This window comes from Lontra canadensis, unplaced genomic scaffold, assembly GCF_010015895.1.
Source record: "Lontra canadensis isolate GAN:19392208 unplaced genomic scaffold, GSC_riverotter_1.0 scaffold58, whole genome shotgun sequence".
Classification (NCBI taxonomy): Eukaryota; Metazoa; Chordata; class Mammalia; order Carnivora; family Mustelidae; genus Lontra; species Lontra canadensis.
In genome coordinates, this window is record NW_022631052.1 from 7,562,794 (window position 1) to 7,588,401 (window position 25,608).

At 38.0% G+C, this 25,608-nt stretch overlaps 1 protein-coding gene across 9 annotated transcripts in view; it reads left to right on the forward strand.

Annotated features, from left to right (window-relative positions):
• The window catches only part of ATXN2 (ataxin 2), a 111,487-nt gene that overhangs the window by 67,600 nt on the left and 18,279 nt on the right, over positions 1-25,608 (forward strand). For 4 of the 9 annotated variants that reach the window (XM_032876279.1, XM_032876283.1, XM_032876284.1 and 1 more), the window contains exons 10-18: positions 535-744; positions 3,219-3,401; positions 5,709-5,906; positions 6,270-6,377; positions 6,635-6,705; positions 15,535-15,839; positions 17,166-17,229; positions 17,807-17,959; positions 18,342-18,408. In XM_032876279.1, coding sequence (XP_032732170.1) covers positions 535-744; positions 3,219-3,401; positions 5,709-5,906; positions 6,270-6,377; positions 6,635-6,705; positions 15,535-15,839; positions 17,166-17,229; positions 17,807-17,959; positions 18,342-18,408 — 1,359 coding nt within the window. The remainder of the gene's footprint in view (positions 1-534; positions 745-3,218; positions 3,402-5,708; positions 5,907-6,269; positions 6,378-6,634; positions 6,706-15,534; positions 15,840-17,165; positions 17,230-17,806; positions 17,960-18,341; positions 18,409-25,608) is intronic. The other 5 variants (XM_032876280.1, XM_032876282.1, XM_032876287.1 and 2 more) reach the window with 3 other exon arrangements.

The following is a 25,608-nucleotide window of genomic DNA, read 5'->3' on the forward strand; positions in this document are numbered from 1 at the left end:
GCTTAATGAGATTTCAAACTAAATTTTACCTTCAAATACAAATTAGATGAAAATCACAAATGGTTATTTAAAAACCAGCATTTTTAATGGGATGTAATAGCTCCTGCTTATTTTCCTGTTTCAAAAGCTAAAATTAGTAAGTAATCTTATTCCTGAGTTTTGTCATTTATTGTGTGAAATTATCTAGTTTATGTTAATATTCCTTTTAATAATTGATTATTGAGAAACAGTTACAGAAGCAGGATTAATAGGCAAAGTCTTAACTGTCTTCTCCAATAGTATGTGTAGATCCTAATTAACCCTTTGGGAACGTATGTTCATTTAAACAGACTTAATTTTAAGGAGGTTAAAGTAAAATGTGAATTTATGTCAGTTAAGTTATGCTAAAACTTATCACAAATCAAATGACTGTCCTCAAAGGGTTAAAATGTACAAGAAATCATTTTTGTCATTTTACTTTTTTTTCTGTTTACTTTTTTCCCTCATTTTTTTCTTTAGTTTTTATACTTTCCTTCATATCATTTGTTCTGTCAGGTGTTCCCTGGCCATCGCCTTGCCCATCTCCTTCCTCTCGCCCACCTTCTCGCTACCAGTCAGGTCCCAACTCTCTTCCACCTCGGGCAGCCACCCCTACACGGCCGCCCTCCAGGCCCCCCTCGCGGCCATCCAGACCCCCGTCTCACCCCTCTGCTCATGGTTCTCCAGCTCCTGTCTCTACTATGCCTAAACGCATGTCTTCAGAAGGTACAATACCACAATTTGTTCATGTTTTTGTTTGTCTTTGTTTAACTCCTATGTGAGTTTATAATTACAAAATAGTTTCCTCTTCATTATTTAGTAACCTATAATTTCCGTGTTTTAACTTTAGTTTATTAAAACTATTTCTATTAACCTTTTGTTCATTGGAGAGAAATTTGATAAATGCTGTGTGAAGCTATGAACTATCCTGGATTATAAGAATGGGGGTTTATCTCTGCCTGGTAAAAATGATGTTCCTTTACAGCCCCAGAAGGTCTGCGCCAGGTTTTTGTCCCTCTCAATATACAGTATAAACAGTGGTTAATGATAAACGATGAACTTTCTTTACCAGTTTTGGAATTACTGTAGAACCTTCATTTTATAGCTCCTTGGCCAATGTACTCGTGAACCTACCTGTTGGCCATAGGCAGTAATGGTGATTTAGGGGTCCTTTTTGAAAGGGACATTCCATGTAGCTGCCTTTGTGTGTCTGCTCTTAGATTATAATACAGAGATTGGTTTTATGTTTGGGGAATTTAAGAAAATAAGCTTTGTAATATTTTCTAGTGAAAGTCTAATCTGGCAGTCTTTGATCTAAAATAAAACATTGTTATTAAAAACCATTTGCCCTTGTAAAAAAAAAAAAAATCCTGTAATTCTCATGCAATGTTTGATGCTAAGTCTACCATTACTACATATCAAATCATGGAGGTATTGTAGACAAATGACACTTTAATATAAATGCAGTGCATATGTTAAAAACCTATTTTCTGAATATGTATTTTTGATATTATTTCAGGGTATATATGTTTACATTTTAGTCCCGATTTATTCATTAAAATTGTAGTTGATAGAACTTATGCTGAGACTAATACAGTTTCTGGCATAAAGTGCTTCCCTGGAGAAAACCCACGTTGGCTGCTTTTTAATAAATTGTTGCCATCCAGGCAGCAGGGAGGTCATGTGATCGTGACTAAAGTGGCTGACCTTGAACAGCATGTTGCACTGATTTTCAAGGTGACTTCCTTGCTAGAAAGTGCTTGTGATGGTGGCCACTAAGTGAAAAGTTAAAATCTGTTGTATTTGTTGTGGTGCATTGTTTGAGTAAAGCAGGACTCAGTGAGTATGAACGTCTTCACTATAGTAAATTGTACACTGCTTGTAAGAGGGACTGTTCACGTAGAAAATAGACCTTCTGGGTATTCAGAGCTGCTACATTATCCAATTTTTCTTTTTAACTGATTTGAATTAAAATGTTTTCCAGTCATGTAGTTAGGTGAACTTCAAATGTAGAACTATGAAATTCAGTGGTTTTCTGTGTTTAATATGGGAGAGTATTTTGTATTTTATGTATTTATCAAAAAGAATGAAATTTTTTTTAAGTTAGAGTTTGATTTCATTGAGCTATGCCAACCAGCTTTCTTACTCTTTTTCTCTAAGTGGGTATAAAAAGTTTATGATATGCATATACCTAATTCTTTAAATTTTTTTATATAAATCACCTCTTCAGTTGAAAACTATAATATATAACATTAACATTTCTTTTTAAGATTGTGTCCATGATTAAATTCCTACTGAGGGTACAAATTTATTTGATGTTCTTAAGATTTTGGCAGGAAGGTAAGGGTGAGGACCCTTGGCTATGACGTTAAGGATGAGTTTTGCTGAGTGTTAGCACTGTCTGGCTTTTCTACTGAGAGCCATTCTGTCTACTGATTTCACTTGATTGATTGTTCGAATGCAGAGTAGACTTCTTTAGAAATAGAAGTCACTAATGGGGTGACAGAATTAATGATCTAGAATTTTTGATGATTCATGTAGTGTACATTTCTTCTCCAAATGCCAGTTATTTTAGTCTTTCAGGTCATGCCTTAACAGTAGAATTTTTAGCTTATAGCCTGTTCAGCCTGAGAAACTGCTTACAGGTGAAGACTGTTTTAAGGCACGGGTTGTAAAATTTATTGCCATATTTCGATAATATAAAAGTATATAGGGATTAACAGTCTGTTTCAGAATCTTTTTCTAATTTTAGAAATAATAAAGTTTGAGGGGGAAAAGCTAAAAAAGTATGTGGTAAAATAAGACTGATCCTATCATGTAACCGTAACTTCTGTTAACATATTATATTTATTTTTATATGCCCACAAGTAATGAATATAGATTAAACAAATGAATAAAAATTTTTGAAGAGTTACAACATCTGTTTGATTTCCTGACACCAACTTCATCCCTCCCTTTCTTTAAAAAACAGGGAAATGATATAAAATTTATTTCTAAAACCTTGTGGCATTCCACAGAATAATTCTGAAGGAATATGGCCAAAAATATGTTTTTCTGTTTTTGTTTTTTCTTTTATAACCAAGGAGAAGCTAGAGAGAATGTGTGCGTGTGTATGTGTGAATAGGGTGTGTGTATTTAGCAGAAAAGTTGTACTGATGGACGTTGTAGCATTTATGTGATGTTCACTATTCCTTTCTTAGGGCCTCCAAGGATGTCCCCAAAGGCCCAGCGACACCCTCGAAATCACAGAGTTTCTGCTGGGAGGGGTTCCATTTCCGGTGGCCTAGAATTTGTATCCCAAACCCCACCAAGTGAAGCAGCTGCCCCTCCAGCGGCAAGACCTAGTCCTGCAGGGGGCACGTGGTCATCCGTGGTCAGCGGGGGTAGGTAACACTTGGCCTGGAGCATAATGACAGCGCACGTTGTAACTCTGCTGCATGTAAGAAGGGCTGAGTTCAGTGTATATATTAAAATTATTGGAATAACCAGGAATTGGGAAACCTACATTTTTCTTCTGGTTTCCACCACATATTCACCATATGTTAAAGCAAACCATGTGATCATTCTGAATTTCGGTTTTCTCCGTGAATTAGAGTAATTTTTGCCTGTTCTACTTTATGGACTTGTGATAAGATTCAAATGAGGTTCATAAGTTCAGGAATATACTTCATAGTTCCATAGAGTACCACCCAAATATAAAACAAATACAGTATGTAACATCATATGAACAGACTGTATTTCCTATCTTCTTAGCAATTTTGTCTGTGGATTCATTCCACAGACACTTCCTTTGGGCTTACAGTGCTGTGTATTCCTATAGCATCTGTATATGGTACTAATTCTTGACTTTATTTCCCTAATAAGGAATATCAGTACATGATGGGCCCAAGTTTTATCTGTGATTAGCCTGAGGAATATGCTGACAGCAGCTATACAAGTATAAAAGATACGTAAAAAGACTAACTATAAGCTCAGTCCAAAACTGCTTTTGCTACTTAATGTTTTGTTTCCATGATAACTGTGGAGAGTTAGAACATGCAGTGATTGTGATTTTTTAGTCCTAGTCTGTCTTAATCAGCAGATAGGATTTTTAAAAGAAAATATCTTCAGGCTTAAACAAAAACATTCCTAACTCTCTAAACTTCGTTGATACACATTGCTCAGCACCGTGTATGCATAATTTTATGGTCAGTTACTTCGTATATTCTTTTTTTTTTTTTTTAAGATTTTTATTTATTTATTTATTTATTTATTTTAAGATTTTATTTATTTATTTGACAGAGACAGAGATCACAAGTAGCAGAGAGGCAGATAGAGGGAGGGGGAAGCAGGCTCCCTGCTGAGCAGAGAGCCCGACGCGGGGCTCGATCCCAGGACTTTGGGATCATGACCGGAGCAGAAGGCAGAGGCTTAACCCACTGAGCCACCCAGGCGCCCCAGTTACTTCGTATATTCTGTTTTCTTCTTTGGTCTTCAAGGAAGACCAAAAGAAGTTGGGTATTAGAAATTAGATATTTTATTAACATAATCTAATTAGAAATTAGGTGTTAATTATTAGAAGGAAATAATTCACTTAACAAGAAAATAGAATTTCTAAAAATCTTTATTTCTTCAGTTGTACCATTCATCATTTGACATTGCTTGGAGAATTTGGAAGTGAATTTTGAGAGTTAACAGCGTAATAATAGCAGTGAAACAATAACTGTTATTAGGAATACATGCACGGTGATGTTACAGTTGTTTTTTTATACTAATTAGAAAAATGACAGTTGTTGGATAGTTTCCTTCCATGATCCTATGACTTAAAAAAGTAAAGAACCACTAAATTGTAATTGGAACCATTTTCTTTAAACCGTTGAATCTGAGTTCTACAAATGGGTTTGTTTTTTTTTTTAAGATTTTATTTATTTATTTATTTGACAGAGAGATCACAAGTAGATGGAGAGGCAGGCAGAGAGAGAGAGGGAGGGAGGGAAGCAGGCTCCTTGCTGAGCAGAGAGCCCGATGTGGGACTCGATCCCAGGACCCTGAGATCATGACCTGAGCCGAAGGCAGCAGCTTAACCCACTGAGCCACCCAGGCGCCCTCTACAAATGGGTTTTTAATGGATTAAGAAACCTATCAGTTGTTTATTTGAGGTCAGGTGGAACAGGAACCCTGGTGAATTATCTTCTGCTTTTGGCTAAATTGGTTCCCCGATTTTCTTAGTTCTTGTAAAGTGCCTCTTGAGGTGGCTGGAAAGAGCATTCAGGATTGGCTGCAAGCTGCCAAAAGGTGTTTTGAGTTTATTATTTGAAGAAGAAACAAATAAGCCTTTTTCTTTGGGATCTGCCACCCCACTGTTAAAGAAACATCTCACTTCTTAGTGGAGAATGTTGCTGTCTTCATCTTTAAAAATGGGGTTTATCCTGTCTTCAAATCCAGTTTCTAATTTCATTTAAAGTATTGCCTTTTGGAATTAATCTGATCTATTTAGTTACAAGGAAGAACTGCAGCTGTACTTAGGTATTAGTAATTGCTGTCATTCTTCAGCTCTTTGTGTTTTCAGTCACCACCACTATGGGTGATGGGATAAAGAGTAATAGGGATGGTGGTTGACGAGGAGTATTTTACCTAGATTTTCTAAGAAGCCTCTTTGAAGAAGTGACATTTGAGCTAAGAATGTAATGGATAAATTTTCTTTCTTGTAGTTCCAAGATTATCCCCTAAAACTCACAGACCCAGGTCTCCCAGACAGAACAGTATTGGAAATACTCCTGGTGGGCCAGTTCTTGCTTCTCCTCAAGCTGGTATTATTCCAGCCGAAGCTGTTGCTATGCCCATTCCAGCCGCGTCTCCTACGCCTGCCAGTCCTGCATCCAACAGAGCTGTCACCCCGTCTCTTGAGGGTATGTAAGAAAGGGCTTCTGGCTCCATGTCATTTGTGAAGTTGAGTGTTAAAAGTTTTACATTAATATGAAAAATGCTGTATTTATTCATAGGTAGGTATTTGAGTGTAAATTTAAAATTTTGTGTAAATGAAGTTTAATACAGTTTCATATATATTCTTGAATGTTTATTGTTACAAGGGTTAACATTCTTAGGTAGTGAATATCAATATAAATAAAGTTGTTGGTGTTTCATTTGTCTGCCAAGGGAAAAGCTTCTAGTGAAATGGAAAATTTTTTTTCCACAAACCATAGGAAATAAAAATTGTTGAATATTTTCCCATTTTACTTTACTGTTATTTTTTTAAATACATATTTTTTTAGCTAAGGATTCCAGGCTTCAAGATCAGAGGCAAAATTCTCCTGCAGGGAATAAAGAAAATGTGAAGCCCAATGAGACATCACCTAGCTTCTCAAAGACTGAAAATAAAGGTTAGAGTTTTAAAAAGTCTTTCAGTATAATTATAGAAATAGGAAGGAGATGTCTAAGCTCATGCCTATACAGATTGGTTTTGGTCAACACTTCTTCTTAGGATTGTGCACATTTTAAATGCATAACTTGACAGATGTCAAAATCTGTAAATAATATATTGAATAAAAGCTTATTTTTATTTCCAGTATCTCATCCTAAAGAATTTTAAATTAAAGATTTGCAGTGAATTTATATTTAACAGTTTGTAATTTTATAGGTATATCACCAATTGTTTCTGAACATAGAAAGCAGATTGATGACTTAAAGAAGTTTAAGAATGATTTTAGGGTAAGTGTTGTTATTGATTAATGAATTAGAACTTTAAAAATGAATAGTAAACATGATTACAAATTTTTAGATCCTTCATTTACAAAATGCATTATATGCATACTCGGAAACAATGAATCATGTCTGTAGAAAGCTAAACGTTCTTAAAATTGTCTTTGTGCTTTAAAATTATTTTATTTACTTACTTTTAGAGAGAGAGAGCGACCTTGGGGTGGGAGGAGGAATAAAGGGAGAGGGGGAAGAGAGAATCTCGAGCAGACTCTCAGCTGAGCGCAGAGCCTGACACAGGGCTTAGTCTCATGACCCTGAGATAATGACCTGAGCCGAATCAAGAGTCGGTTGCTTAACGGACTGAGCCACCAAGGTGTTCCTGCTTGTGCTTTTGAGTAGATAACTAAATCAATAGCTTCTGAGAACTATACAGATACCAAATGAAAGAGAATATAATTTTGACATTTAAAGTCAGTCATAACATAAGTTATTATTTGATGCCCATTTGATTACTTTGTTCAGTGAAGAGTAGAGCAAAGCCAGGGTATTAATTATCTGGTAGGGCTAGTGGGAAATGTAATGGACCCTGGTGTTCTGGATAGTTGCAGATGTACACTTTGTACACAAATGTATTGTGGTAGAAATTGGTCTTTAATACCAGTTCTCTGTTTTAAGACTCCAAACATATTCCCATCTCTTTTGGATGAACACTGCATTCTTTTGCACACGTTTACTATAATACACTTTGTATATCAAGTCATTTTGGGACCAATGCAAGAAGTTATCCTGAAACTTAGCTTCATAGAGGAAAAGATCTGATTATCAGCCTTTGGAAAATATGGCTGACTTAAGAGATGAATCAGTCAAAGGGCAGCTTTTTCATAGTCTGTGTTAGCTTCCTAAAAATTAATGATTTTTTGGTGATAGCTTCATATTTATTGGCACCATTCAAAATATTACATACCACATTTTTTCACAATTTCTCTGTTCAGCTTTAATGCTGTTAGTGTGTCGCGGCCACTGTGACAAATCGACCAGGGTCGAGAGAGTAAGAGGATGCTGAAAAGAAATTAAGAGACAAAGAGATGGGGGCAGGAGGGGAGCACCAAGGAGGATGTCCAATAGTGCCGATTTTATTCAAGGCTGTGAGGCATTTTATAACTAACAGAAACAATCATAAGAAAGGTGTCTATTTTTAGCTGATTACTAAAGAGTTTGCAATAAGCACAGAAAATCCTTCAAGCTTTCCCATTATCTATTTTCTAAACATCAATAGCAGATCTTCTAGCGTCAGATGTACTGACTTCAAGGCCACTCAAGACATAGTTTGTGTAAGCACAGCACAGTCTTACAGTGGTGTAGTCTATAGCCTGTGCAAGGACAGCAAGGACCAGCCAAGAATTTCTGACCCCAGCCAAATCGTCTCTATCTGACTAGCAAACGTAGGAAGTCACATAGGCAAGCGCACAACACATAGCACAGACCCTTTTTCAGTGCTACTCGACTTTATTGATCTAAGCCTTTTGTTCGGCTATTCAATCTTTAAAGGAGGCACAAGTCAGGGCCTGGTTTGGTTCTCGTCTCAAGCCTTACGCGGCCTCCCACATTAGTGCTTATGAATTTAAATTTTAATTTTTTAAGCCATAGCTAATCCATGGGCATGATACGGAGAATTACAACCGAATGCCCAGATAGCCAGTTTAATAGGTCATGTACTCCCAACGCAGTTAAAGCTCTTTTATGTACTTGGTCTCCTCAGCTGCATGCTCCTGCCAGAGGGAGTGTTTCGTTTCTGAGCAGTTCTTTACACTGCATCTGAATAGATTCCTAAGGAGTAGGTGATACTATTTTGCATAATCTTCCATTTGATGTAAAGGAGCTCGTTATAGGTATTGCCTATTCCCTTTTATTTTCTCATGTTACTTTTTAGAGTCAAGCATTCAGTCCTTTCTTATGTTGAATTTATCATGTTAGGAAGGAAAGAAAATTTTTACTTTGAAGCATATGAGTTAGTGGTATCAGTCTTACTGAGATAAAATTTACGTGTCATACATTTTAGCATACAAAGTGTACAATTGAGTGGCTTTTCGTATATTCACAGATTTATACGACCATTACCACAGTCAGTTTTAGAACATTTTCTTCACCCCCAGAAGAAACCCTATACCCCTTTCCTTAGGTCCTAAAGAGTCCGCTTGCTTTCTCTATACAGTTGCCTATTCTGGACATTTCATATGAATGGAATCTCATGATATGAGGTCTTTTGAGTCTGGTTTCTTCACTTAGCATAATATTTTCAAAGGTCATCCATGTTGGAGCATCTGTCATTGCTTTTTTTTTTTAAGATTTATTAGAGCGCACGAGAGTGTGCGAGCAGGGGGAGGGGCAGAGGGAGAGGGAGAGAGAATCTCAAGCAATCTTTCTGCTGAGCAGGAAACCCAACATAGGGCTTGATCCCACAACCCTGAAATCAGGACCTGAGCTGAAACCAAGAATTGGTCGCCTAACCAACTACACCACCCAGGCATCCCAGTACTTCATTGCTTTTTAATAATACTCCATTGAATAGACCACATTTTATTTATCCATCATTTAATGTCTGTCTGACTTTTTCCCATATGTTGACTGTTACGAATAATGCTGCTATGAATATTAGTATAGTTTTTGTTGTGGACATATATATTCATTTCTTTTGGGTGTATATACATAAGAGTAGAATTTCTGGGTCCTATGATAACTCTGTCTTAAACCTTTTGAGGAAAATCTCCAGACTGTTTGCCAGAACAACTGGAGTATTGTAGTTTCCATCACCAGCATATAGGATTTCTGTTTTTTCCACATCCTTGCCAGCATTTGTTACTGTCTCTTTTATTGTAGTCGTCCTTGTGGTATCTCATTGTGGTTTTGATTTGCATTTCTCTATTGGCTAACAATGTTGAGCATCTTTTTATGTGTTCATTGGCCACTTATAAATCTTTTTAAGAGAAATGTCTATTCAGATCCTTTGCCCATTCTAAAATCCGAGTTGTCTTATTATTGAGTTCTTTATTCTGTGTACAAGTCTCACATGAGATACATGGTTTACAATTTTTTTCTACTTTTATGTCAGTTGTCTTTTCACTTTCTAGATGTTGACCCTTAACCAAAAATTTTTGATTTTACTGAAGTCCACTTTATCTCTCTCTTTTTTTTTTTTGTTACTTGTGCTTTTGGTGTCATATCTCAGAAACCATTGCTTAATCCATAGTCATAAAGATTTACTCTTATTTTTTTCTAAGAGTCTAATTTAGGGCTGTGATCCATTTTGAATAATTGTTATATATAGTGTGAGGTAGGCTTCCAGATTTCCTCTTGTGCTTGTTGCTCTTACATGTCCCAGCACCTTCTCTTTTAAAAGACACTGTATTGGGGGTGCTTCCTGGGTGCCTGAGTTGGTTGGTTGTCAGGTTCTTAGTTTCAGTTTGGGTCATGATCTCGGGGGTCATAGGATCAGTCAAGCCCCACGTTGGGGGGTGTGGAGTCTGCTTGGGACTCTCTCTCTGCCCATCCCCCTGCTTGTGCTTTCTCTCTCTCTTTAAAACAAACAAAATCTTAAAAGAAAAGATACTGAATTGAATAATCTTTGCACTCTTGTGGAAACTCCATTACTGGACTCTGAATTCTCTTCCATACATCTCTCTGTATGTCTTCACTTATGTCAGCAACACACTGTCTCAGAATTAGTGTTTTTGTTTTGTTTTGTTTAAGGTGGGGAGGGAAAGAGGAGAGGGGGAGGGAAAGAGAGTCTTAAGTAGGTTCTATGCACAGTGCTCCATCTCACAACACAGGGCTCCATCTCACAACCCTGAAATCATAACCTGAGCTGAAATCAAGAGTCAGGCACTTAACCAACTGAGCCACCCAGGCACCAATAGAGTTAGTGTGTTATTTTTTTTTTTAAGATTTTTTAAAATTTATTTGACAGAGATCACAGGCAGAGAGGCAGGCAGAGAGAGGGGAGAAAGCAGACTCCCTGCCGAGCAGAGAGCCCTATGTGGGGCTCGATCCCAGGACCCTGAGATCATGACCTGAGCTGAAGGCAGAGGCTTAACCCACTGAGCCACCCAGGCGCCCCTAGAGTTAGTGTATTTTTAATGAGCTTGTAACTTCATTTAGTAGAAAACATTTTGTTTCTCATATTATCAGTTCACAATTTTCTGTAAATCTTCTTTAATGCTTGACTCTTAAAGTCCAGGTGGTTGTAGGATTAGAAGGCTACCTCTTTAGGAATTCTTATCTATTACTATTGGGAACCTGAATAATTTAATGTAACATTAAGTCTCAGATAAGTAACTTTTTCATCCATAAAGGAGTTCTGAAAAGCAAGGAGATGGTATTAAAAATGTTTGAGGGTGAACTTTATACTTCAATTAGGGTAAAATAACATTAGTAGTTTACACATTGAATATTGCCTGTGTATCCTATGCTGTCTTAAGTGCTTATGTGATCAATCTTTTATTGGCCTATCATCCCTTTGAAGCAGCCTCTGTTATTATTTCCAGTGTGTATATTAGGAAACTGAGGTAAAGACAAATTAAATAATTTGCCAAGAATCACATGGTTAGTAAAAGATAGGCCCAGCCATTTGTGTGTTTAAGTTTCTAGTAGTGCTTTGAATAGTACCTAACGCATAGGCTGTACTGCTGCTATTCAGTGAGTGAATTATCAGAGCTGTCCTCCTAGTATACGCATGGCCTCAAACTATGGTGATTCACGGAAATCTCTAGTCTTTCATTGAGACAGAGGTAAGAATACTCTGTGGTTTTCTTTTTTCTTTTCGTTTTACTTGACAGCCATCTGCGGGATCTAATATAGCTATGTGCATGATGCTGATAGCTTTATTTGTATAAGAATTGCTAGTAATTTGATCTGTACAGATTAACAGTATGGGGTTTGGAGGTAAGTAGACTGTCTGATTTGAATCATCCCTTTACAAATAGCCTATGTGAAACACTGAAGTATGTTATCTACTTCTACCAAGCTGAAACGGGATTATTATGGAACCAATTTCATTGTTCTCATGAGAATTAAATGAGATACTAATATGAAGTGTTTAATATAGTACATGACACATCCAGTATGTATTCAGTGAATATTAATTCTTACTAGAAAAAAAAAACACCCCAGTGTTTTACTGGCAATCAGTTGTCTTGTTTGTTAAATCACATAAGAATTTCAGCTTTCCCATTAAATGTCCATACTACCCAAAGCAACCTAGAGATTCAGTGCAGTCTCTGTCAAAATTGCAATGGCATTTTTCACAGAAAATGAACCAATAATCCTAAAAATTGTGTTACCGTAGTACATTTCAGACAGCCAAAGCAGTCTTGAGAAAGAAGAGGAAAGCTGGAGGCATCATGCTCCCTGATTTCAAACTATATATAAAGCTGCAGTAATGAAAGTATGTTCTTGGCATAAAAACAGATGCACAGGTCAGTTACACAAAAATAGAGAGCCCAGAACTAAAGCTATGCACATATGGTTAATTAATTTACAACAAAGGAGCCAAGAATATAGAAAGGGAAGGGGAGAGGCGCCTGGGTGGCTCAGTTGATTAAGCATCTGACTGTTGATTTCGACTCAGGTTATGATCTCGGGGTCCTGGGATTGAGCCACATGTTGGGCTCCATACTCAGCAGGGAGTCTGCTTCTCCCTCTGCTCCTCTCCTTGCTCTCTCTCTCAAATAAATAAAATCTTAAAAAAAAGGGGGGGGGCATGAGGAAGGGCCAGTATCATCACTAAATGGTGTTGGGAAAACTGGACAGCCACATTTAAAAGAATAAAACTAGGGCATCTGGGTGGCTCAGTTGGTTGAGCATCTGATTCTTGATTCCAGCTCAGGTCATGATCTCAGGGTCAGGAGATTGAGCCCTGCATCAGCTCACCTCTCAACCCAGTCTGCTTGGGATTCTCTCTCTATCCCTCCGCTCCTTCCCCTGCTCACAATGTGCGCTGTCTCTCTCCTTCTCTCTCAAATAAATAAGTAAAATGTTAAAAAGGATGAAACTGGACTGTCTTACACTCTACATAAAAATTAACTCAAAATGGATTAAAGACTTGAACAAAAACTCCTAGAAGGAAACATAGGCAGTAAGCTCCTTGATGTTGGCAGTGATTTTTTTTTTTTTTTTTTTTTTTGACATCAAAAGCAGAAGTAACAAGAGCTAAAAATGCACAGTGAAGGAAACCAAAACGAAAAGGAACCTACTGCATGCTGGAAATACTTGCAAATCACATAACTGACAAGGATTTAATATCCAACATACAGAACTCCTATAACTGAGTAGCGCATTACCCCCCCCCAAAAAAAAACTGATCTAAAAATGGTAGAGGATGTAAACAAACACTTTTCCAAGGAGACATACAGATGGCCAATAAGTCCACGAACAGGTGCTTACCACTAATCACCAGGGAAATGCAAATCAAACCACAATGAGATATCACCCACACCTTTGGAATGGTTGTTACCAAAAAAAATTAAGAAAATAACAAATGTTGGCTAAGATGTACACTTTTGGTAGAAACATAAATTGCTGTAGGTGCTAAGGAAAATAGTGTAGAGGTTCCTCAAAAATAAAAAAATTAAAAATAGAACTACCATATGATTTAGCAGTTCCATTTCTGGGTATTTATACAAAGGGAATGAAAATACCAACTCAGAAATATAGCTGGATCCCCATGTTCATTGCATCATTATTTACAGTGGCCAAGACATGAAAGCAACCTAGGTGTCCATTGATGGGTGAATGGATAAAGAAAATGGGGTGTGTATATATATGTATATACAAATACATATACATACTTATGTATATATAATACAGATACACACAGGAATATTGAGGCATAAAAAGGAGATCCTGTCATTTGTGACAACGTGGATGGACTTTGTGGTCATCATGCTAAGTAAAATAAATCAAAGACAAATTGCATAATCTCGCTTATGTGTGAGATCGTAAAAAAAGAAAAAGCCCTTCAGGTACAGATTGGTTATCATAGGCAGGGGGACAGTGAAATGTGTGAATGGGGTCAAAAGATAAAAACTTCTGTTTATAAAATAAGTCATGGGGGTGTGATGTTCAGCATGGTGACTCTAGTCAGTCATACTGTACTGTAATATTTGAAACTTCTAAAAGAATTGATCTTAAAAGTTGTCAAAAGAAAAATTTGTAACTGCAGTTGTGGCTGTTAACTAGACATTGATTATTTTGCAGCATATACGTGTATTGAATGATTGTGGTGTATGCCTGAAACCAATACATTTATACATTATGTTTCATTGGAAAAAAGTGGTTCAGTTTCAGGGGAAGAAAAAATCTCAGTTTTCACTTAGGCTTCCTTAGTGTTCTGCAGTTGGAAATACAGCTGAATGCTGAAAAGCATGAATTGTGCCTTAGTTTATCCATTTACGAGGTGGTGATAAGTGTCTACATCACATAGGTCTGTTGTAGCAATTAAATGAATGAGTTTGTAAATCATTTAGAGCAGTGTCCACACCATAGTGAGTACTTTAGGTATGTTTTCCATTATCTGAGTAACATAAAAAAAAGGCTCATTTTTGTCTCACTCAAAGATGTCTGTAAATACTCAGGAGATCTCTGCAGTATGCAGTAGGTCTGTTAATGTAGGTAGCTTCTACTAAAGATTACCTGAACAAACACTGGCTTAAACATTAAATGCCTGTTTGTAACTTAAGTTGCCACTGGGTTCAAATAAATGATCCTGTCATCGCCTTTTGGCATGAGCTGCTGTGGATTCTGTGACTGCACTGGTGATGTGGTGAAGCTTGAGATGCTCCCAAGATGCCAGCCTGCCAAGGGCCTGAGGAGTGAGACTTTGACATTTGTTTGCCCATCCTGAGGCTGGGGAGAGACTTTTTTTTTCTGTCCAGCCCGTGCAGTCCCTTCTTGATGCCTGGGGCTGCTGCTGTATTCACATTGCCACTTCGGCTGCTTCTACTTGGTGTCTTTTTCCTTCTTTTTCTTGTCATTTCCTTCAGCTTCTTCTCTTCTCTTTCTAGAGAGTATGGCATCTTAAATCAATCATCTTCAGACAGTAGTAGCATTGATTTCTTCTAGCCTGTAAACTTAAAAACCCCAGCACCTACGTCACTAGCATCTTTGCCTCCTACTCGTCTTGGTACTTCTGTTTTGCGCTTTCCTTCTTCAATAAGGTTAGAAGATCTAATTGACCAACCTTCTATCCTTCTGAATCCACCTGCTTCTGACTTGCCAACCCACCACTTCTGCAGTCCCGGCCCAGGTTCTAGTCCACTAGCGCTTTTCTGTTTCTCCCTTTCCCTTGGGTTTTTAAGCATGTTGTTTCTTTAGCTTAGATAATTCCATTTTCCAGGCTACTCCCACCCCCAAACTTTTATACCTTAGACTGGATGGCGCTTCCACTGAGAAACCTTTTTCTATAAATTGCTTTTCCTTTAGGATCCCATAGCGTTTATCACGTTTTTGTTAGGTAACTGATCTCACCCAGGTGGTAAGCTTTGTGAGGATAGGAACTATTTCGTATTTTCCATACCCAGAGGGTGCAATTTCTGACTCATGGTAGGCAGTTAGTAGATATTTAACTTTTGAGGTTAGGATATTTGAGTGCCTAGATGACTATGGGTGTGTTGTATATATGTTCTGTTATTATTGCTTTATGGTAAGTACATTACTCTTAAAATGTAAAAAGCCTTATTTGGTATATCTCATGCTTATAAATAGTATTAGTTTGCTTAGACTCATGGAGAAAATTGATTATAGAGTTATTTAAAATATTTAAATATAATTGTTTCCTTTATTTAGTTACAGCCAAGTTCTACTTCTGAATCTATGGATCAACTGATAAACAAAAATAGAGAGGGAGAAAAATCGAGAGATTTGATCAAAGACAAAATTGAACCAAATGCTAAGGATTCTTTCATTGAAAATAGCAGCAGCAATTGCACCAGTAGCAGCAGCAAACCGAACAGTCCCAGCATTTCCCCTTCAATCCTCAGTAACACGGAGCACAAGAGGGGACCTGAGGTCACATCCCAAGGGGTTCAAACTTCCAGTCCAGGATGTAAACAAGAGAAGGATGATAAAGAGGAAAAGAAAGATGCAGCTGAGTGAGTAAACTTTGAATTGAGCACATCCTGTTACTTGCTTTTTCTTAGAGTGTGCAGGGGCTTTCAGCTCAGGAATCTGTCTAGACTTTTGGACCTCTTTGTGCGCACCCCCCCAGGTTACAGACAGCTGTAAACAGATGATTTCTTACGTAAATTAAGTCTTTGTACTCTACTCGTTTCCTTCCTTCCCCAGTTTTGTTCCCCATGGCCAGAATCTAGACTAAATTAAGAAGAACTTTTTTCTGTAAATGTGCAGGGAGTGTTGGGAAGTATATCCCTGAGCACTGGTCATGCCCCTCCTAGCCCCGCCGCTGGAACCGAGAGCTGCTGCTGCCAAGAAGGGAGAAGTGTCTGGTGCTCCTGCTCGGAATTCAGCACGGTTTCCGCCAGAAGACGTTTCGTTAGTTGTTAGATTTCCTAAGATAAACTTAATCCTCCACATTTGATAGGTCATCAACTGAACAGATCTTTGTGGGCTAGCTTCAACCTAACCACTATGAATGTATCTGTTCTGGGTTCCGTACAATCCATTTACTGCTGAACGTTTGGAATGCAGCTTATTGATCTGTCGGAGAGTGCTTGTTCTTAATGTGAGGCAAAAATTTTTATTTCCCAGTAGCGGTATGTAGGTGGTATGTAGGAAGACACTTGGTTGCATTAGAAAATACTGCATGCTGGGGGCACCAGCTGGTTCAGTCTGCAGAGCATGCAACTTGATCTCAGTGTGTGGGACCCACCCCATGTTGGGTGTAGAGTACTTAAAAGTAAAATCTTTAAAAAAAAAAAAAAAGAGAGAAGGAAAGAAAATACTGCATTCTAGAGAATTGGTATATTAGGGATTGCCTTTAGTGATATTTTATCTTCTCAGTTGATTTGTTGATTGCCTTTGAGAGAAGAATTATGTATTAACACTTTTTTAAGGATTTATTTATTTATTTGTTGTACACATGCGTATGCATGGTTCGGGGATGGGGTGAGGGCAAGAAAGAATCCTCAAGCAGACTCCCACTGAGTGCAGACTTCGAGGAGGGGCTTGATTCCAGGACCCTGAGATCATGACCTGAGCCGAAATCAAGAATTGGATGCTTAAATAACTGAGCCACCCAGGTGCCCCCACTTTTTAAAAAAATTGCCTTTTTTGGGCATGTCTTAATCTGATTAAGGTGTGGGAAATACATGTATGCATTTTAATGAAGAGAATTCGTGATCTAGTAAGAATTGTTTAATGTATGTTTAGCAGTTTTTTAAAAAAAGTGTAGAAGACTTGAGAGAAACACAAGTTCCATGCAAATTTTATTGGCCCCTTTTAATTTTCCCCTGGTTTAGGCAAGTGAGAAAATCAACTTTGAATCCTAACGCAAAAGAGTTCAACCCTCGTTCCTTTTCTCAGGTAAGTTTATTTCTCTCTTTGAAGTAATCATTGTCTCCAAAAAAATTAATTTATTATTGGTAATAGTATTTTTCACATACCTGCCATCTAAACTCACTTACAGGATGTTGAAACAGCTTGTAGTTTAAGTTCCTTTTTCTTATATGATCACTCATGAATATTTTTGAGTCGCTGAAAAGATTTCTTGTTTTGTTATCAGTTAAATGCGATCTGGGGTAAGTCTTTGACTCTGACTGGCTGGTAAGCTAGGCTCTCAGGTTTATAGATAAACTATTTTTATTCTACTGAATTTATAAAACACTTAGTAAATTTTAAAAATATTTTTAGTTCATTAAAAATCAACTGTTTTTAAAGTATTATTGACAAGTTGGCAGATTATTATAATAAATTAATTGGCAAATTTAACTTTCTACCCAAGTGTTTTTCCTTTTGAAACGTGGAAATTTATTTTCTGAAACTTTTTTTCATTAAAAGGCACTAAAAGCAAGTAGAGCTTAGAAAGATGGGAAAGATCAGTTTTCAGATTGAAATAACAGTTAGCCTTTCATCTTAAGATGGTTGATTTTTATTTTTGTAGCCAAAGCCTTCTACCACCCCAACTTCACCTCGTCCTCAAGCACAGCCCAGCCCATCCATGGTGGGCCACCAACAGCCAGCTCCAGTTTACACGCAGCCTGTTTGTTTTGCACCAAATATGATGTATCCAGTCCCAGTGAGCCCAGGCGTGCAAGTAAGTCTTAGATTTTGATGTTTGTTTTCCCTCCTTAGTTATTTGTATTCACACCAAGCACTCTGTCAGTGTGTGGTGACTTAAGGCAGTAGTGGCAAAGCAGAAGTACTTGAAAGGGGGAGGCATGCGATGGCATAGTGTGTTGTTTGTATAAAAACCTAAATCTGAGAATGTTTTCTGGTGAGAAAGAAAGACAGTTCAGGTTTACTGCAGTTTGGGGTTTGTCCTTTTAGGTGTGGGGGTGATTTTATTTTTTTAATAACTCCTGGAGAATTAGGAAACCTCAGAGCTAGCTCTCTAGCAATATACAACTAAGAGAAAATAGTAAAATATATTCTTACTATCTGAAAAGTTTAATCTTTTTTTTTTTAATTCCCTCAAGCCTTTATACCCTATACCTATGACGCCCATGCCAGTGAATCAAGCCAAGACATATAGAGCAGGTAAAGGTGAGAATAATCCTGCCTGTGTTTGCTTGTAGTCAGCATGCTGCATGAATTCGGGAACTAATTTATAATGAATGAATATTTGTAGTTGAGCTTTCATTTTTGGTCAGCCTGTACATTGACTTGTGATACCCAATACTAGGTAAGGTATTTGATGTGCTTTTTTCCCCACCAAGATTGATTTATTAGAGAGGGAGAGAGAAACTCAAGCAGACTTTTCACTGAGAGCAGAGCCGATCTCACAACCTTGAGACCATAACCTGAGCCCAAACTAAGAGTTGGATGCTCAACGAACAGCACCACCCATGTGCCCCTCAGATGCATTTTGATAAACAAGACTACGGGAGGAGAAAATGTTCATCAGTTGTGATTGTTTAAGATCCTTTTCAGAAAGAATAATTGAATTTTGAAGTTTTCATTACCAAATTTGAAAAGTGTTTGCTAAATTAGTTTACCAGGTTGTTGACCTTTTGTTTCATAATAACATACACCCCCCCCTCCCCAATCCGGAATTTCTTTTTGAGCTGAGGGCAGCTCATTTCAGAAACCATCAAAATCTTCTTAGTAGAGGGATGTTTCCTCATCTTCAAAATGAAAATGTTGTGGGGAGCCTGGGTGGCATCCAACTCTTGGTTTTGGCTCAGGTTGTGATCTCAGGGTTGTGAGATCGAGCCTTGCATTGGGCTCCCTGTAGAGTATGCTTGGGATTCTCTCTCCCTCTCCCTCTGCCCCTCCCCACCCTCAAATAAATAAATCTTTAAAAAAATAATAAAATGAGAATGTTGTGTAATCTAATATTCTAGACTTATGGTTAAACAGCCTTTGTGGGACCCATACTGATCTTAAAAGGAGATCTTTTAATGTGGGCAAATGTTAAAGGGTGTCTTTTTTTGCCATCCAGGTAGTTAAGAGCTAGTTGATAAGTTACTCAGTGCCTAGCAACATTCTCCTGACCTAAAACTTCCACTTCTTAAATTAATAAGCTTTCCTAAGTATTTGAAGTAATCATTTTTGGATGTTGATTAAAATTCTTACTTTTTTTTTTTTTTTTTTAAACAAGTATGGTATTCTTTGCCTTGGAACACCGGAACATGCTGAAAGAACTGTAGCTTAAATAAAGTTATCTAGTTTTAGGATTAATCTTATTCTATGGATCTAAAAAAAGTTCAGGTGGAGGAAAGGTTCTTCTAGTGCCATTTTGAGTGAGGTTAATATTAAGGTATGTTTTCCTCTCAAACTGTTGGTGGGAATGCAGGCTGGTGGAGCCACTCTGGAAAACAGTATGGAGGTTCCTCAAAAAGTTGAAAGTAGAGCTGCCCTATGACCCAGCAATCGCATTGCTATGTTTTACTGCAAAGATACAAATACGGTGATGTGAAGGGGTACCCACACCCCAGTGTTGATGGCAGCAGTGTCCATAGTAGCCAAAGTGCGGAAAGAGCCCAGATGTCCCTCAGCAGATGAATGGATAAACAAGATGTGGTATATATATACAATGGAATCTTACTCAGCCATCAAAAGAAAAATGAAAGGGCGCCTAGTTGGCTCAGTCGGTTAGGCATCTGCCTTTGGCTTGGGTCATGCTCCTGGGGTCCTGGAATCAAGTTCTGCATCAGGCTCCCTGCTCAGTAGGGAGTCTGCTTCTCCCTCTGCCTCTCCCCGTGCTTGTGTTCTCCCTCTCTCAAATAAATAAATAAAAATTTTTTAAAAACCAGTGGGGGGACTGCCTAGGTGGTTCAGTCATTAAGTGTCTGCCTTTGGCTCAGGCCATGATTCCAGGGTCCTGGGATTGAGCCTGCATCGGGCCCCCTGCTCTGTGGGAAGCCTGCTTTCCCTCTCCCATCCCCCCTAATGTGTTCTTTCTCTCGCTGTGTCTCTCTCTCTCTCAAATAAATAAATGAAATCTTTAAAAAAAAAAAATCTTGTGAAATATCTTGCCATTTGCAAGTATGTGGCTGGAACTAAGTATTGTGCTAAATGAGAGAAGTCAGTCAGAGAACAACAAATATCATATCTCGCTTGTATGTAGAATTTAAGGAACAAGACAGAAGATCATAGGGGAAGAGAGGGAAAAAATAAGATGAAATCAGAGAGGTAGACAAACCGTTAAGAGACTCTTAATCACAGGAAACAAACTGAGGGTTGCTGGAGGGGAGGGGGTTGGAGGAATGGATCAACTGGATGGTGGACCTTGAGGGCACTGGGTATTGTATAAGACTGATGAATCACTGACCTCTGTCTCTGAAACCAATAACATATGTTAATTTAAATAAAAACAATATTAAGATTTTCATATATTACTACCTGGTTATGGGATATTTTAACGATTACTTAAAACAGTACAATGGTGTGTTTTTATGTTAAAACAAAAAAGATGATAGCAATGAAAGCAAACACTATAGTATGGCTCTGATGTGAGGGTGGCACTTTGACTTCAGGCAGCTTGTCATTTCCCAGAGAGAGAAGTTACACGCCCTGAGAGACCCTCAGCCAGCGTTGTAGAGCCATTTCTAGGAAGGTGGAACGGGAACACTGCAAACACAGCTGTAAACACAGTCTGTGCTAAGAAGGTGGAAAGTGACAACATAATTGCTTTGTCCATAGTTCAGATTTGGTGATTATCAAGATTTTGTCATATTTGAGGAGTGCTTCGTTTATTTGCTGCAGTATTTAAAGTAAATCCCAGACATCATGCCATTTTATTTCTATATACTTAGTGTGTATCCTTTTGAATATGGACATTTTTCTTAGCCAGAGTGCTAATTATCACACTTTATAAAGGTAGTAATTCCAGGGCGCCTGGGTGGCTCAGTTGGTTAGGTGGCTCCCTTTGGCTCAGGTCATGATCCCAGGGTCAAGTCCCGCATCGGGCTGCCTGCTCATCGGAGAGCATGCTTCTCCCTCTACCTGCTGCTCTGTCTACTTGTGCTCTCTGTCTCTCTAATAAATACATAAAATCTTAAAAAAAAATTGTAATTCCTTTTTATCTAATAATCACCACAATCACATTATTTTGGTATTTTTTACAGCTGGTTTGTATTGAATATGGATCAAAGTAATAAGATCCATACAATATATTTATTACATGTCTTTGTAATTCCTCTGCTGTTTTTTCCCTGCCGTTGTTTTGAGGCAGAAACCAGTTGTTAAATAGGAATGTCCTGTATTCTAGATGGTCTGTTCACTTCTTGTGATGTCACCGATTACATTAGGTTTAATTTAATTTTCTTGTGGCAGAGAGGTAAGAATATTTAACATGATTGTGAGATATTTAACAGAAGATGGTAAAGAAATCTTTAACAGATGATGTTGGATTATTCAGGAGATGCTCATTATCTGGTCCTACTTTGATAATTGGTAAAATTAAGGGCTCAGGTGGTGATAGCCCAGTCCTCCCCTCCCCAGATGTAAAGTTTTCTGAAATTTGTTAGGGCTCTGGTTCTCAAATTTTAGTGTGTATCAGAATTTGTTAAAAACACAGATTGCTTGGCCCCAGCCCCAGAATTTCCAATTCAGTAGATTTGGGGTATAGCCTGAGAATTAAAATTTCTAGCACAGCTTATAAAACCAGCTCCCTCGTGATACTGAAGGTCCGTGATCATATTTTGAAAATCATTAGTTAGGAGTTTGAAAACAGTAATTTCTGAATTCCTAGCATTTCTTTTCTATCTCTTAGCTAGAATCATCCTGTAAGGGGCTGTTCTTTTCAACTAGGGTTGGATATGGTTATCCTCAAATAGTTGGTACAGGAAAGTAAGAATAAATGCTTAAATTTAAGGGCTTAAAATTGCCTTAAGTGTCAATTTTCAGTGAGGAGTTTTTACCCTTGACACTTTTCAGTAGTGTCTAGTGAAATTGCTTTGTTTTGAAAGATGTGACTGCCCCCCCTTTCTTTTATTCTTATTTTTTTTTTTAAAGACTTTATTTATTTATTTGACAGACAGGCAGTCAGAGAGAGAGAGAGAGAAGCAGGCTTGGCTCCCTGCTGAGCAGAGAGCCCGATGCGGGACTCGATCCCAGGACCCTGAGATCATGACCTGAGCCGAAGGCAGCGGCTTAACCCACTGAGCCACCCAGGCGCCCTTATTCTTATTTTTAAAAATATTATGAATGCATGGATTTTGTATACTTTTGTATTTTCGTATGTTTCAGGTTTTTGCTGCTCCTATTGCCCCATCTTTTTTTTTTTTTTTAAAGATTTTATTTATTTATTTGATAGACAAAGATCACAAGTAGGCAGAGAGGCAGGCAGAGAGAGAAGAAGGGAAGCACGCTCCCTGCTGAGCAGAGAGCCCGATGCGGGGCTGGATCTCAGGACCCTGGGATCATGACCTGAGCTGAAGGCAGAGGCTTAACCCACTGAGCCACCCAGGCGCCCCTGCCCCATCTTTTTAATCAATGCCAGTCCCTTCAAGTTGGCTCCTGTCTTTTTAGTTCTATTCCTTTGTCTTTGTTTTTGTTGTTGTTATTTTTTAAGATTTAATTTGTTTATTTGAGAGAAAACACAGAAGAGCAGGGAAGAGATGCAGAGGGAGAAGCAGACTCCTGCTGAGCAGGGATTCCCGACATGGAGCTCAATCCCAGGACCCTGAGATCTTGACCTGAGCCAAAGGCAGACACTTAATTGACTGAACCACCCAGACTCCCCTATTCATTTGTCTTTGATAGCTTCCTTAGTTTCTGCCATAAATAAGATATCTCAGGCTAATCTGTGTCTAAACCCCGACCTGGATCCATATTCCTTCAAGGAATCAAATTCTTTTTGCAGAAAAAGTATTTATAAACCATTTTCTGGTCTTTGAGTTATTGTGTCTTGGCCTTTTCAGTGGACAAAATTGGGAAATTCATACTGAATCATCTAATTCAAGTTAACATTGCAAGATTTTTACAGTGACTTTTTGCTTGAATCTTTTTCTTTTCCATTGAAAACCTTGTAAAAATAGTGACTGTATTATCCCTTTTTTGGGAAAAAAAAGATTTTATTTATTTGAGAGAAAGGGGAGAGGGAGAGAATCTCAAGCTGACTCCCTGCTGAGTGTGGACCCTCCTGCAGGGCTCAGTCTGATGACCCTGAGACCATGACCTGAGCTGAAACCAAGAGTCAGACACTTAACTGACAAGCCACCCAGGTGCCCCTGTATTACCTATCTTTTAACAAATTACCACAGAGTTTAGCTGCCTAAAACAACAAACATAAATTATTTCGCACAGTTTCTCAGGGTTAGAAAATCAGGTGTAGCTTAACTGGGTGGTTCTGCCTCCGTGTCTTATGAAGTTGCAGTCAGGATATTGGTTAGAACTATAGGGTCTGAAGGGACACCTGGGTGGCTCAGTGGGTTAAGCCTCCGCCTTCGGCTCATATCATGATCCAGGGTCCTGAGATCCAGCCCCGCATCGGGCTCTCTGCTCAGCAGGGAGCCTGCTTCCCTTCTCTCTCTGCTTGCCTTTCTGCCTACTTGTGATCTCTCCCTGCCAAATAAATAAATAAAATCTTAAAAAAAAAAAAAACAAAAACAAAAACAAAAAATTATAGGGTCTGAAGGGTTAAATGGGGCTGGAGGATCTGCTTCCAGATTCAGAGATATTGACAGGATAGAGCTGGTCATAACATGGCAGCTGGCTTCTCCCAAAATGAGTATTCAGAAAGAGAAATTGATCTAAATGGAAACTAGAGTGTGTTTTACAATCTAGTCTTGGCAATGACATAACTTTTGTGGTATGCTATAGATCACACAAAGCAGACCTGGTACAGTGGGAGGGGACTTCACAAGAGTGTGAATACCAGGAGGCAGGATCAGAGGGGCCCATCTTAGAGGTGGGCTTATTTGAATTTTGCTATAATGTGTATATTTTAAAAATATTTGTTGTCTAATTGTTAACAATACAATTTAACATTTCTTTGCAGTATTAATTTCTTAGTATCTATTTCATTTAGAAATCTTTAAGTGACAGTTTTCAGAGTGAGAAGTTGTTGGTATTTTATATTTTTATGCTGCTCTTTCAGTGTTTTAAAATTTTTTAACATTGTTTACCAAGTATATAGAGATACACTTGATTTCTTAATATTGACTTTGTGTCTTTCCACTTCACTAAATACATTTATTGTTTTTAGTAGCTTTTAGACTTAGAATTTTCTGTGTACATAATTATAGGCCAATCACTGTATATTTTTCTTGCTTTATTGCACTGGCTAACTCTTCTAAGTGACATGACCCTTGCATTGCTCCTGTTCTTAGGGTGGAGCCTTGTCTTACAGTGTTAGGTACAGGTGTACTTCTTTAATTACACTCTACAGGTGCTGCTTTTTTCCCCAGAGCGACGATTTGTGGCAACCCTGTTTTAGGCAAGTCTGTTGGCACCATTTTTCTTTTTTTTTTCTTTTTTTAAATTTATTTATTTGTCAGAAAGAGCGTAAGCAGGCAGAGGCAGAGCGAGAAGCAGGCTCCCTGCTGAGCAAGGAGCCCAATGTGGGACTCGATCCCAGGACCCTGGAATCATGACCTGAGCTGAAGGCAGCCACTTAACTGACTGAGCCACCCAGGTGTCCATGGCACCATTTTTCTAACAGCATTTGCTCAGCATTTGTCTCTGTCACATTTGGTAATTTGGTAATTCTCTCTTTGTTTGAAGCTTTTACATTATTATTTGTCTTATACATATATAAAATACGTGATCAGTGGTTACAACTCACTGAAAGCTTACCGTCATCCAAAATCCACCTTTTTGATTGATGTATCTCTCTTAATGATAAGTCTCTCTTAAAGTTTTCCCTTTAGTTTTTGTTTTTTCCCCTTTACATTTTACTTAAATCTAGCTGCTTTGTCCTATATTCTTTCTTACAATTTGAATTTCAGGAATTGCATCTCTTTGGTGGTGTTTAAAGTGGCCGTCTGTTCTCTGTAATGCTCGCAAACTGAGAGTAGATGTCTAGAGAGGCTTGATAAGATCGGGTTGTAGTTTTTTAAATTTAATCTAGAATGTTTCATAGGTGAAATGTATACTGTCATTAAGAGTCATATGATGTCACCTTTTTGTGATAATAGAATAGCTGTATCTATTCAGGATAACATTTCCTACTAGCCCTTCTGTGTTTAGCAACCACTGACAATCATTGTCTAGCCCTAGAGCCATCATTTCATTAAGGGGTTGCAAAATGGTGACATTCTCTATTATCCCTTATTCAATTATTAGTTGGAATATTTC